This window comes from Scyliorhinus torazame, chromosome 22, assembly GCF_047496885.1.
Source record: "Scyliorhinus torazame isolate Kashiwa2021f chromosome 22, sScyTor2.1, whole genome shotgun sequence".
Lineage (NCBI taxonomy): Eukaryota > Metazoa > Chordata > Chondrichthyes > Carcharhiniformes > Scyliorhinidae > Scyliorhinus > Scyliorhinus torazame.
The window spans coordinates 98,206,672-98,221,531 of record NC_092728.1 but is presented as its reverse complement, the minus strand read 5'-3'; the positions used below and the strand labels follow the sequence as shown (position 1 = coordinate 98,221,531).

General features: G+C 51.4%; 1 protein-coding gene across 1 annotated transcript in view; it reads left to right on the top strand.

The window, feature by feature from the left end:
• Nucleotides 1-14,860, top strand: part of LOC140399258 (procollagen galactosyltransferase 1-like) — a 96,799-nt gene that overhangs the window by 13,383 nt on the left and 68,556 nt on the right. The window contains exon 3 of the mRNA XM_072488702.1: nucleotides 8,521-8,638. Coding sequence (XP_072344803.1) covers nucleotides 8,521-8,638 — 118 coding nt within the window. The remainder of the gene's footprint in view (nucleotides 1-8,520; nucleotides 8,639-14,860) is intronic.

The following is a 14,860-nucleotide window of genomic DNA, read 5'->3' as shown; positions in this document are numbered from 1 at the left end:
TCAGGCATTTCACCATGAGAGATGGGGGTAAGCTCACAGTGGGTGTTGCTCTGAGGCTTTCTTTGTGGCATAACGTACCAAAGAGGAGACTTGGCCCTTGATGGCGCAGCAGAAGAACAATAAAGATTGTTTCCCATGTACAGATCCACACTCTCCCCTGTTTATTTAACTTTTACAGTGAGAGAAATAACTTCCCCCAACTCGGACTCAACCCATTGATGAGCAACATTATAGCTCAGCTCACGGGCGGCATGTGGCGCAGTGAATAGCTTTGGGACAGCGGCGCTGAGGACCCGGGTTCGAATCCCGGCCCTGGGTCACTGTCCGTGTGGAGTTTGCACATTCTCCCCCATGTCTGCGTGGGTTTCACCCCCACAACCCAAAGGTGTGCAGATTAGGTGGATTGGTCACGCTAAATTGCCCCTTAATTGGAAAAAAATAAATAATTGGGTATTCTAAATTTATTTTTAAAAAGTATTATAGCTCAGCTCATAGAGGACAAGCAGCAGAATTCTCCACATGGACCATATCTGTCTATCTCATGTCAGCAAAAATCTTATCAAACCTTTCATTACATCTCATCTCCAATTCTCCAAGCTTCCAGCCTCTCAAGCTTCACCTATCTTAATTTTGACTCATTCGAACCTCCGCTGCTCACATCGTATTCAACATTGACTCCCGTGTTCTCCCATGAGCCTTTCCCTCATGTGTGCGCGCATGTGTGTGCACGCATGTGTGTGTGCGCGCGCGTGCGTGTGTGTGTGTGTGACTATCTTGAATTCTAACCTTTAAGTCACCCGATTCCGCACGCCCCCAGGGCAGTTTAAGAAGCTAATATTATTTACACTCATGCTCTTGATCAGGATCATCTCATCTGCAACCAGAATTCCAAGTTTGGGACGTGCGCCATCAAATGTTGATTGTTTTCTCATCTTCAGGGTTTACAATGAGCGAGTGGAAGTGGATTTTGACAGTGTTTGTAATGACCTTGTGTGCTCAAGTGCGGAATCTTGTCAATTGCCGGGGATAGTGCATTGCTGGAATTTATCTGCAGAGCTGTTTGAGCGCTTCCTTTTATCTTTGGTTATTCATTGTTACTCAGCAACCACCAGACTTCTGCCGGGTCCTCGTACCTGAATGGCAACCTGGTCCTGTAGAGCTGGGGCTGATGTCTACCAGTGTTTGGGAGCCGGGGTGGGGAGTGTGACATGGTGACCATTTTAATTTGCCTTCTAATCATGCATTAACCACAGGGGGCTGGAAAATATGTTTCAAATATTAATATTTACTCTTGCTAAACAAAACAAAGACATCAGACAACTACGGGTTTACAAGACCAGAAAGAGAGCTTCCAGCTGCCACAGAACCTCGCTCTCATCTTGGTTCTGTTCTCTGTCTGCTTTTCTCTCGCATTCTCTCTCTGGTTACTCTGTATGACTCTTCGTTTTCCTGTCTTCTGTCTCTCTTTGTCTTTCATTTTTGCTCTTCGTTTCTCTCTTTCCACCTTTTCTTTCCTATCACCTTTCCCCCTCTCCATCCCTTCTCTATCTCCTCTTGAGGGCGGCGCGGTAGCACAGTGGTTAGCGCTGTTGCTTCACGGCGCCAGGGTCCCGGGTTCGATTCCCGGCTTGGGTCACTGACTGTGCAGAGTTCTCCCCGTGTCTGCGTGGGTTTCCTCCGGGTGCTCCAGTTTCTGCCCACAAGTCCCGACAGACTTGCTGTTAAGTAATTTGGACATTCTGAATTCTCCCTCCGTGTACCTGATCAAGAGTCGGAGGGTGGCGACTAGGGGATTTTCACATTGCAGTGTTACTGTAAGCCTACTTGTGCCAATAAAGGTTATTACTATTATTATTTACCCCTCTTGGGTCTCTCGCTCTGTTCTGCATCCTTTTCCTCTATCCTCATTCCTCTCCATCTCTCTTGTCTTCACTCATTCTTCGCTCTGTCTTCATCTCATTGGCGACCCTGGATGTCCTCCTCCACCATTCCGCAACGGCCTCCGTGGCTGCGGGCTGGCTCTTGTGATTATCCACCATTATTGAAGCACTAAGTGCCGTTCACGCACTGTCACCTCCTGTGCAGCAAGAAAGCTGGATGACTAGTCCAGTAGCATTGTCGGCGATGGAGCAGCTTTAAAACATGGAGATTCAGACCACACTGCCTCCTAAAACTCCCTTTCGCCCATCAGCAAAAGGACACAGCACACATTACTGGCAACCTCCGCAGCCAGGCTAACCAAGACTGGGTGGGGTTCAAGGAACCGAAGGCAGGAACATAATGACAGGAGGGGCACTTTAGACAGCTGCACAGAGCCAGATTAGAAACACACATGGGATATGTCTGCCTGTTCTCCCTTCCCTCTACTCCCTACTTTCCCTTGTTCCCTAATGTTTGTTTCTTTTCTTTCCCTTTCCATTCTGTCTGTTTCCACTTATTACTGTGTTGAACTGTCGACTTGGATTACAAACTCATATCTGTGAAGTGGATATTTTAACTCTTGGGGCCCGATTCTCCCAAAGGGAAACAAAGTCCCCGAGCGAGCGCGTTTAGCCGCGTATTTCCCAGCACTTGCAGTGCCGGGGAACACATGGCTATTCAACGCAACTCGCGTTGTATAAGAGGCCTGAACGGGGAGCGCACAGCTGAGGCTGTACATAGCCCAGTTTTGTACAGTGGGGAGCTCCACTAGCCCGAACTCTCCAGTGTAGTGAGAGGTCGAGACCTCCGAAACGATCCCAATGGATGCCTTAGTTTATAATAATCTTTATTGTCACAAGTAGGCTTACGTTAACACTGCGATGAAGTTACTGTGACAATCCCCCTCGTCGCCACAGTCCGGCGCCTGTTCGGGTACACGGAGGGAGAATTCAGAATGCCCAATTCACCTAACAGCACGTCTTTCGGGACTTGTGGGGGGAAACCGGAGCACCCAGAGGAAACCCACGCAGACACGGGGAGAACGTGCAGACTCCGCACAGACAGTGACCCAAGCCGGGAATCGAACCTGGGACCGTGGCGCTGTGAAGCAACAGTGCTATCCGCTGTGCTACCGTGCCGCCCATAGTTGATGGGCATCTGGACAGCACCCCCCCCCACGTCCCCACAGAGTCTGCCACCCAGGTGCCACTGGCACCCGACATAACCCTTGACACCCTTGCCTTTCAAACATCTCTCTCTAGCTCAGCCTTGAATAAATTCAGTGACTCAGTCACCATTGCTTCCTAGGGGAAAGAATTCGAGATACGAATGACTCTCTCAGTGAAAAAAATCATCCACATCCACATCCACTCCCTGAAAAGGGAGGCCTCTTATTCTTAAACTGTGTTCCTTAGTTCTGGTCTCCCCTACGAGAGGGAGCACCCACTTGCTATCCACCCTATCAAGTCCTCTCAGTGTCTTATTTTTTTCAGTCATTTAGCAGTCATTTTGGGCAGCACGGTAGCACAAGTGGTTAGCACTGTGGCTTCACAGCGGCAGGGTCCCAGGTTCGATTCCCCGCTGGGTCACTGTCTGTGCGGAGTCTGCACGTTCTCCCCGTGTGTGCGTGGGTTTGCTCCGGGTGCTCCGGTTTCCTCCCACAGTCCAAAGACGTGCAGGTTAGGTGGATTGGCCATGATAAATTGCCCTTAGTGACCAAAAAAGGTTAGGAGGGGTTATTGGGGTACGTGGATCGGGTGGAAGGGAGGGCATAAGTGGGTTGTGATTTGTGATGTTCTAGGTGTAACATAAGCGACTTCCTTGTGGTGCACTTGACAAAGGACGCATCTGACGTGGAGATAACTTCAACATGTTTATTAAACTATTTACACTTCTATTACTCGGGTTCGACACTACTGCTAATCCTACTATAGCTACCCAGACTGACGAACCAGTTGCTGCAATCCATTTGGTGGGTGTAATATTGAATCAACCCTGTGTCTCTACTCACTGACTGTCTCCACTGGAAAGGGGCAGATCTTCCCGCTGGGTCGGAGAATCGCCGGGGGCTGGCGTGAATCCCGCCCCCGCCGGTTGCCGAATTCTCCGGCACCAGTTGGCGGGCCCCCCCCCCCGCGATTCTCCGGCCCAGATGGGCCGAAGTCCCGCTGCTAGAATGCCTGTCCCGCCAGCGTAGATTAAACCACCTACCTTACCGGCGGGACAAGGCGGCGCGGGCGGGCTCCGGGGTCCTGGGGGGGGCGCGGGGCGATCTGGCCCCGGGGGTGCCCCCATGGTGGCCTGGCCCGCGATCGGGGCCCACCGATCCGCGGGCGGGCCTGTGCTGTGGGGGCACTTTTTTCCTTCCGCCTTCGCCACAGTCTCCACCATGGCGGAAGAGACTCCCTCCACAGCGCATGCGCGGGGATGCCGTGAGCGGCCACTAACGCTCCCGCGCATGCGCCGCCCGGAGATGTCATTTCCGCGCCAGCTGGCAGGGCACCAAAGGCCTTTCCCGCGAGCTGGCGGGGCGGAAATTAGGCCAGCGCGGGCCTAGCCCCTTAAGGTTGAGGCTCGGCCCCCCAAGATGCGGAGGATTACGCACCTTTGGGGCGGCGCGATGCCCGACTGATTTGCGCCGTTTTGGGCGCCGGTCGGCTGACATCGCGCCGATGCCGGAGAATTTCGCCCCATGTGTGTGGTGTCCTTTATATATGGGTTGGTGTAATGCCCTCCTGTGGTGGTGTCTCCTCTGTGTGTAGTGTGAATATCCATTGGTCATGTCCTATCTAACTGATCTATTGGTTGAGTGTGTGTGTGTGTGTGAAGTTTCTTGTGCTCCCTCTAGTGTCTAGCTAGCCTATATGCATTTACATTGATGCACATCACCACAGGTTGGTGCAGACTCGATGGGCCGAATGGCCTCCTTCTGCACTGTATGTTCTATGTTCTAAGCATCAGTGAGTGTGGCGCAACCTGTTCAACCTTCCTCCAGTGGACAAACCCTTCACCCCCGACATGAGTCATGTGAATCTTCTCGGAGCTGCTCCTAACACAATTATACAATTCATCAGATAAGTACAGGCGGTCGTCAACTTTACCACATTGGAGTCACAATGAAGCGCACGTGCGATGTTTAGAAATTGACACCTCATTTCAACTTAGAATGTCGGTTTTGACTTTGCAACGCGACATCCAGCACACGTTCATTGACGTGCTCATTGGCGTGTGCTCTGCCCGTCTGTATACCTGGACAAGGGTAACCATCTTTATTAAGTTGCAAACCAGTGTTTTGTTCAGTAAATGTTTTTTTTGGCATCACCGTGGCGATTTTAATGCATTTATCGGCTTACGATGTATTTAATAAGCGTTCAGGCTCGCAGAAGTTCAAGAATAAACAGGTAACTGACAGTGATCGAAATGCTTCATCATATCCCCCACTCAAACTGAGGAATTTGTGCTCAGGCGTGCAGGCATCAACAGTCGCCTCACGACTTGACAGGGCAAGAATTGAGAGCATTTAACACCGCAGGGCACCCTATGAGTAATTTCTGGCCTTGATTCAGGAGGCAGTCCCCCATTTTATAACATTGTTCCTGTGGAAGAATCGTTTCCAACTTAACGACATTTCAATTTTCGTGGACCAATTGAGTCTGTCGTGATTTCGAGGAATGCCTGTACTCCAGGTACGGTCTCACCAAGGCCATGTACAAATGTCTTTACTGCAGTGAAATCTTCCAAGACACTTCACAGACACCTTAGAGACCTCGGGCGAGTGCCGTTTAGCACCGGTCCCCACAAACAGGGACCAGACAGAACAGCACTCATGGGCGTCTCCCAGGGGATCGGAGGCCCCCAGCTGCATGCCCTCTGGAAGGGTGGTACCCTGGCAGTGTCAGCCTGACACTGCCATGGTGGCACTGCCGGGGGCACTACCAGGTTGGGGGCTGGTTTAGCACACTGGGCTAAATCGCTGGCTTTTAAAGCAGACCAAGGCAGGCCAGCAGCACGGTTCAATTCCCGTACCAGCCTCCCCGAACAGGCGCCGGAATGTGGCGACTAGGGGCTTTTCACAGTAACTTCATTTGAAGCGACAATGAGCGATTTTCATTTTTCATTTCATTCACAGTGATATCGACCAAATTTGAAACTGAGCTACATGAAGTGGTATTTTGGCAGATAACCAAACGCTTGGTTAAAGATGTAGGTTTTTACATAATGCCTTTTAGGAGAGAGACAGAGAGTGGAGAGATTTGAAGGAGGGATCTCCAGAGCTTCCATGATGAAAATCAGGGACGCTCAAAGAGGCCATTAGTGGAGGAGAGTGGAGAACACGGTGATGTGACCATCAATTCACACGAGACGATTAGTAGAAGTGAACAGTGGTTTTAATAAGCTAGATCTGTGCCTGCCTGCGACTGCTCTATACTGAGTGCCGCCTACAGGCTGCAGGTTTATATACCACCCCCGAGGGGGCGGAGCCCACAGGGGCATCAACATAATACAGTACAATACAGTGGTGAATTGCAGTAGCAATACATTCACCACACACGGAAAGCTGGGGAAGGTTGCCAAGATGGAGGGTGGGTGGGTGTGTGGGAGAGGACCGCGAGGGATTTCAAAACTACGGATTAGAATTTTAATACCAAGGCGCTGTTGGGAAGGTGCCATGAGAAGGGGAGTGGGTGATTGATGGGTGGATCAGGGGGTGGAATTCTCCCATCCCGCCACAGGTAGGGGGAGTGAAACACCAGCGTTTTGACGCTGGCATGGGGGCATACCCCCATTTTTGGAGAATCCAGCCCTAGGTGTGCATTTTGGAAGTCGCAGAAGTTCAGAAGAGCAGAGCCGTCACACTGAGTCCTTAGTTGAGAGGAAAACAAGATATATCAGAAACGGCAGAATGATATGTGGTATCCTCAAAATAGATGTGACAGAGAAACTGGGAGTTCCCAAAAGAATCCTTAGAGGAAGCAGGGTGCGAGGATGTGTAATTGTAGTAGCTGCGGGAGTCATTGGGCGGGATTCTCCGAACCCCCACTGGTTCGGAGAATCGCCGGGGTTCGGCGTGAATCCCGCCCCCGCCGCCCTCCGAATTCTCTGGCCCCCAAAAAATCGCCCCGGCGTGAATCGCGCCGCCCGCCTCGGAGAATGGCGGGGACTTGCGTGAGGCAATGGGCCCGGGGCTGTCCGAATTCTCCGGGCCGCGATGGACCGAAGTCCCGCCTGTTTAACGAGGGTCCCGCCGGCTTACATCAAGGTTTGTCCCTACCGGCGGGACCCAGCTCCGTGGGCGGGGTCCTGGGGGGGTGGGGGGTGGGGGTGTGTGCGCCGGGCGATCTGGCCCTGGGGGGGGGGGGGCGCACCGGGCGACCTGGCCCTGGGGGGGGTGCCCCCACGGTGGCCTGGCCCGCGATCGGGGCTCATCGATCCGCGGGCGGGCCTGTGCCGTGGGGGCACTCTATTCCTCCGCGTCGGCCTTGTACTGATCTGCAATGGCCGACGCAGAGATGAACCTCCCCGCGCATGCGCGGGGTGACACCTGGCGCTCCCGCGCATGCGCCAACTCGTGCCGGCCGGCGGAGGCCCTTCGGCGCCAGTTGGCGTGGCGCCAAGCCCCTTCCCTGCCGGCCGGCGCGGCACCAAACACTCCAGCGCCGACCTAGCCCCCGAAGGTGCGGAGGATTCCGCACCTTTGGGGCGGCTCGACGCCAGAGTGGTTCCCGCCAGGGTTTGCGCCGTTTTTTTCCCGCCCTGGCGATTTGCGCAGAATCCTGCCCATTGAGTTTGTATCGGTCGACAGCCCATCCCTAGAAAAAGAGAGACGGACCGTGTGGAGGTGAGGGAAGGGTGGAAATCGTAAACAAAGATGATTACATTTCCCGGAACAGGGCAAAAGCAGGAAGTGGCACCAATGTCGTCACCAACATTGATGGAAAATAGGTGAAGAAGGGGACCTGAGTGGGAATGGAAGGAAGAATGTTTCACAATCCATATCATTCTGCAGTGATAATGCTGCCATAGCTAAGACCCATTGGGGTTCCTTTGGCAAATTGAGCAGAATAGTTGGAATAGTTTAGGGGCTGTTTAGCACAGGGCTAAATCGCTGGCTTTGAAAGCAGACCAAGGCAGGCCAGCAATTCCCGTACCAGCCTCCCCGAACAGGCGCCGGAATGTGGCGACTAGGGGCTTTTCACAGTAACTTCATTTGAAGCCTACTTGTGACAATAAGCGATTTTCATTTTCAGTTGGCGAAGTTCAGTGTCAGAGCAGATTCAACCAGGTAGAGCAGGGAGCGGGTGGGACAAGAGATTGATTGGACCCTAACCCTAAGCCGGCTGACACCCAAAGTCCGAACTCAGACGTGAAAGAATTAGCAACATGGGCTAAAGTTACCAAAGACTTTTCTTGAGTCGAAGGAACCTTGCCCTCAGGTAAGCCTTCAGACTTTCAGCCAGGGGGGTGAATTGGGAATGAAGGCAGTGGTTCGTTCAGGAGGCAGACACATTTAATAATTACCCGTGTCCCAGAGTTTATTAACTGAGTGTTGAAATCCGGTTGTCGTTTCCTGTGTCTGACTCTTTCTTTTCTGTCCGATAGAACCTATCCCAATGAACTGGGCCCCAAACATTGGACCCACACCAGATTTGAATACATCATGAAGCTGAAACAAGCTGCCCTAAAGTCTGCGAGGAAACAGTGGGCTGATTATATCCTGGTGAGTAGGATGGACAATCCTCTCCGATGAAGGACTCTACCTCAAAGGGTTTACCACTGAATGTACAGCGCCAGCCAATGCGTAGTCTTCTGAGGATTTCCCATTTTGGTTTAATAATAAAGCTAAAAAGAGACAACTTTTATGAAGAAGCTGGTCGTATTGAAATAACTCGAGGTTCTTCACACGATGAATTACTTTCTGATGCACAGCCTCTCTCACAATGTTGGCTGAAATGGCAGCTGTTTTTTAAACCATTGTGGACTTTTGTTTCTTTATTTTTCATGCTGATTGAATGGGGGGGGGGGATGTTGAGCATAGCAGAGGGAGGGCTCTCTGTCCTCGAAATCATTAGAACAGGCAGGCAGGCCCTCAGTTCAACCCTTTATCCGAAGGTTGACATTGAAACGAAGAAGTCTCCTTCAGTACTGCCTCAGTTTGAAGGATAGACACCCCCCCCCCCTTCAGGTTAATGGTCTGATTGGCTGCCTCGGTTCTCACCTTACTGAACATTTTGTGATTTATGCTGACTATTCCTGCCCATTGCTATTGGCTGTTGTTGTAAAAGTGCCTGGCAAGTATAGGGTTACTGCAGGACTGAACGCAGTGTTACCCACACAGTGGTGTGAGAGGGCACATGAGTGTTGGACAGAGCCGCGTGTGCCAGTCAGCATGGAGACGGCTCCTAATTTGTACCCTTTACTACAAGGCCGAGATTCCGAGTTCGTCCCACTCCCGATGCCAGCCCTCAGCCAAAACTCCTTCACTGCAGCGGGAATGGAGAATTCTGGCAGCTTGAACAAATGGAGACTCCCGCCCTATATTTGTTAATAGTTGTAGGAGTCGATGAAGACTTGCGGTTAACCTGGGTGTGACCATGAGGACTTCTCCGGACCTTCCGAACTGTAACCAACACCCTACAGCAACCTCCTGCCCTGGATAAACCCCATAGTTACCTGCCCCCTGCTCCTAAGTGCTGTCACCCCGAGGTCCACAGGGCTGAGTTATTACGAGATGCACTCGATCAGTTGTCAGGTTTTCTGGGATAAAGAAACAGAAAGTGCAGAAAGTACTCCGCAGGTCTGGCAGAAGCTGCAGAGGGAGAAAAAAAGGGTTCGCAGTGTGAGTGAATATGACTTCTTATTTCAGATTTCTGGCATTTATCTTTATGTTCAGGTTTCCTAAGCCTATCCGTTTACCTTACGCTGACAATTATGATTTGTATCTCCTGAGTGCGCTGCTAGTCAATGGGGTGCGTTGTGCTGGCACCATTTAATGATTAAAGTAGTGTTCGTTCAGGACTTGTATTAAGTTAGCTGCCGGATGTACTGGACTACGTTGCTATAAATTGTACCAAAGTATGAGTATAATTTTTAAAAGATTATTCTGGGCGTCGCTGGTCTGGCCAGCATTTATTTCCCATCCCTAATTGCCCTTGAACTGAGTGACTTGCTTGGCCAGTCCAGAGGACAGTGAAGAGTCAACCACATTACTGAGGGTCTAGAGTCACGTGTAGGCCAGACCGGGTAAGGTCGGCAGATTTCCCTCCCTAAAGGACATTTGTGAACCAGATGGGTTTTTGTGACAATCGGTGATAGTTTCATAGTCGCCATTGCTGAGACTAGCTTTCAATTCCACATTTATTAATTGAATTCAAATGCCATCGGCTAACATGTTGGGATTTGAACCCAACGTGCCCAAAGCAATGACCTGGGCCTTTGGAGTATACGTTCTGTGACGTTGCCACTCCATCACCGTCTTCACCCGCAACGTAATGGTGTGTTGACCAATATATTGGCTTCATGCCACACTCTTGTGATGTGGATTTGGAACGCCCCCCCCGCAATGTCATATCAAACAAAAAGGTGGAAAAAGGTGGCTCGCCAAGCCTGTCCCTCATCAGAATGCTTAGAGTATCAGAGCTGGGCACTCTGTGAACTGTATATAATTAGATTATTAATTTAACCATCTAGGAGAGACAACAAATTCCAGGGCCTACAGGAGGCAAAGGTTGCAAAATTTCCCCCTCACCTCCTCGGCTAATTGAAACCAGTCCAGGAAGTCAAAAACAAAATGCTGCAGATGCTGGATTTAGTAACTTGGGGAAGCCACAACACTCCGTCCCCAAAATTGTGGGCATAGACACCGGTTGACCTGAAGCGTGACCCTGATCGATATAGCCTTTGGAGCTGTGACACAGTTCATGCTACGTCAGATGGTCCTCCTCATCTGGCATGGCCGCGCGCAAGGCCCTGTGGTCTGGTGGTTGTCGTTCTCTGCGTGAACCTGGCGGCCCTGACCGTCTTGCGTTCTCCGCCCACACCATTGGCAATGTGGCCGACTCTCCCCTTCCTCCTCGGGGAGATATCCCATCCTCGTCGCCAGTTTAGTAACTTGAGAGGAAGCAGGCGAAAATTGAACTTTAGTTGATTTTAACCGTGTACAGATTTCTGTGTAAAGCAGCATCTCTCTCCCAGTACAATCCTTGCTGGGAGGACTAGTCTGTCTAGGCCCCGCTTCGGACCAGCTTTTATATCATAACAAGCTCCAGGTCGGTAGCCTCCGCTCCCTATCTGGGAAGTTGGCACTCCACCAGTCCCATGGGAAGATCAATGATGGTTTCCCCATGGTCCTCGTGGAGGTTATGACGCCGGAGGTCCGAAACCCCCCAGAAAGTGATGGAAATATTCAAATAAGAAAAATACTGCGGGTGCTTAGATGTGAAACGAGAACAGAGGAAGCTGGAAACACTCAGCTGACCTGCTATCAGCAGGGAAAGCAAGGTTAGCGTTACGAGTCCATAGAATCTTCATCAGAACTGAAAGGAAACACTCAGTCAATCTGGCAGTATTTGCAAAGAGTGAAACAGGGTTAACATCCCAGGTCAGTGACCCTCCCTTTGAGCCAGTCCAGGAGGATCAATGATATGGAATGAAATTAGATCACGTGACACTCTTGATGCGTATTACCTACATTGTGAACAGCGTCATCAGGAAAATTTGTGCATAAGAACATAAGAACTAGGAGCAGGAGTAGGCCATCAGCTGCTGACAGAAGGGTGGATATAAAATTTAAACTTTTCCCAGGGTGTAGACTATGAACATCCATATAACCCAGTTACCCAGAATATTGTGGCCAGTTTTGCTTATCGCGGGATCGATAATTAAGGACAAAGTGACTGAGCGCTTGGCGAAATTTGATCTGATTAATGAGAATCGCCATGGATTTGTAAAGGGCAGGTCATGAGTAATGAACGTTTTGAGGAAGTAAGTGAAGTAGGAGACAGGGGAATGTCTATGAATGCTGATTTTGTGGACTTTCAGAAGACATTCATTCAGGTTCCACATGAGAGACTGTGAGTTAAAATTAATGCCCGTGGAATTGATGGTAAATTATTGACCTGGTTGGAAGTTTGGATAGGTAGCAGAAAACGGAGAGTAGGTATAATGGGTGTGTACTCCAATTGGAAGTGACTAGTGGTGGCCCACAATGATCTGCACCGTGGTCTCAATCATTATCTGTATACGGGGCCCCGCTAAAGCACTGTCAGCCATCGCACGGAACGCGATAAAATACACTGGTATAATACTCGTATATTATTGGCTTTGCAATGAGTGCAGATTAACCAGAATGTGTAACTCAGGGTCAGATAATGAGGAGCAATTGCATAAACTAGGTTCACTAGTCGAATATTGTTATATTTCTTTATAAACTTTAGTTTACACTGTCAATCCACTCATCCAGACATTGTAAAGAAACGGGAGGGATATTTTTATTTGTGAGATTTGTTAAAATCTTCATTGCCCTAGAGGCTGGTGTTTTCAATGCATCTACTCTGCAGGCTTTACATTTATCTTGGTCTGTCAGCAGTAACTTCAAAAAGTAACTAAACTTCAGAGGTTTAACAAATTTTAAATGTGATACTTTCATTCCATCCTGTGGGGAGTCCTGGGGGTCTTCGGTTCGCTTGGTAACCTATTACTCATTTTTACTTCATGCATCGTTAGGAGAAAATAATGCACTCGGCCCCACTTGAGACATTTAACCGGGACAGATCCATTCTTAATCTATAGAAATTGGTCCCTTCCAATGATTTTGTTGCCCGAGATTACACCCAGTCCTGTCCCACAGTCAGTCGAAAGCTCACAGTTTTTCGCAACGTGAGCTGCCCAAGAGGTGTTCCTCGAGGTTTGGCTCGAACTCACAACCTCGTCGTTGCACGTGCCTCAATCCTGCCGTTAATGTACCACGGGCTAACCTAACCGATTACGCGACAAGAGCAACGCAGCGCTCATGTGCATGTCCGTTTTAAGGCGTAAAATCTCGTTAGGTTGTGTCTGCAGGGAGGGGGGGAGGGGAGGGCGGGGGGGGGGGGGGAGGGGAAGGGAGGGGAGGGCGGGGGGGCGGGGGGGAGGGGAGGGCGGGGGGAGGGGGGGTGGGCGGAGGGGGGGGTGGGGGAGTGGGGGGAGGGGGGGAGGGGCGGGCAGGGGGGAGGGCGGGGGGAAGGGGAGGGGGCGGGCGGGAGAGGGGAGGGTGGGTGGGGGGGGGGAGGGGAGGGGCGGGGGGTGAGGGGGAGGGCGGGGAGAGGGCGGGGGGGGGGGAGGGCGGGGCGGTGGGGGAGGGGGAGGGGGGCGGGCGGGGGGGGAGGGGAGGGCGGGGCGAGGGGAGGGCTGGGAGGGGGGGAGGGGCGGGGGTGGGGAGGGGAAGGCGGGACGGGGTGGGTGGTGGGGCGGGGGGGGGTGAGGGCGGGGGGGGGGGGAGGGGAGGGTGGGGCGGGGGGGGAGGGGGAGGGCGGGAGTGGGAGGGCGGGGAGGGGGGAGCGGAGGGGTGGGGAGGGGGAGGCGGGGGCAGGGGGTGGTGGGGTGGGGGAATGTGGGGAATAAAGGCTGAACAGATGGCCCTACATAAATCTGCCAGCACTGTTCATAGTGAAGATTAAGGGGTGACGTGATTGAGGTCTTTAGGATTTTGTAAGGAGCTAGTGGGGGTGTGGAGAGAAATGTTTGCCACTCGTGGGAAGAGTCTAGGGCAGGAGACCCTCACCTTAACATGAGAGCCGCACCATTCAGGAGAGGAGTGGAAACTCTTCTTCATATAAGGGATGGTAAAGTGTGGAATTATCTCCCACAATTAAGCAGTCGCCACTAGTAATGTGATCATTTTAGATCCGAGACGGACTGATTTTTACCAGGCAAGGCTGCAATATGTGGAGTCACAACAGGTGGATAGAGTTAACAGGCTGATCAGCTCCGATCTGATTGATTGGGGGTGCAACAGGGGTCGAGGGGCTGAATGGCCTACCCCTGTTCCTGTCTTACCGCAAGGGACCCACCGGGGGACATCCAGGCACCAGCGGCTGCACAAAGGAGAGCAACAAGATGTGAGAGGAAAGATCTACACGGAATGACTTGTTAAACAAGAAGGAGTTTGTGCAGAATTTGCACGGGTGTGTGTGCGGGTTTCCTCCGGGTGCTCCGGTTTCCTCCCACAGTCCAAAGATGTACATGCTAGGTGGATTGGCTATGATCGATGCATGGGTTAGGGTGGGGATGTGGGTCTAGATCGGGTGCCAACTCGATGGGCCAAATGGCCTCCTTCTGCACTGTAGGGATTCTATGGAGTTTCAGCCTTGAATGGACACCTGTATTAATTTACGCGATGGATGTGGGCACCGCTTGCTGGCCCATCATTTATTGCCCATCCCTAGTTGCCCTAGAGATGGTGGTGAGCGGCCATCTTGCACTGCTCCAGTCCTTGAGGTGTAGTTACGCCCACAGTGCGAGTAAGAGGGTATGTAAGATGTTGAACGCCAGAGAGAAGGTGACCCAGAAACAATCTTGCTCGATTTTGCCAGCACAGGGATTCAGAATTTAAGCTAATGTCAGACAATGTTTTCCCATGAATTGGGTGAGTAATGATTGGAGTGAATGATCAGGAGGAACTGCTAAGCCATGTACACTGGATTGATTTGAGAATCAGGCAGGATATAAGGATTAGATTGGTGGGCTCATTGGCACTCTTGATTTTAGACTGATTGTAGGATCTTAGTATAAGCTGAGAACAATGAGGAAAGCTGTGCTGTGAGGTACACAGTGAGGTCACAGATAATGCAGGGTACAGTAGGAGGGATGGAGAATCAGCTGATTTAACTCGAACTCCACCTTAACGGTAAGATCGGGCACTCAGATCTCTGCCACGGTTGCAGTGGCCGTCCGGGTGGAGGGG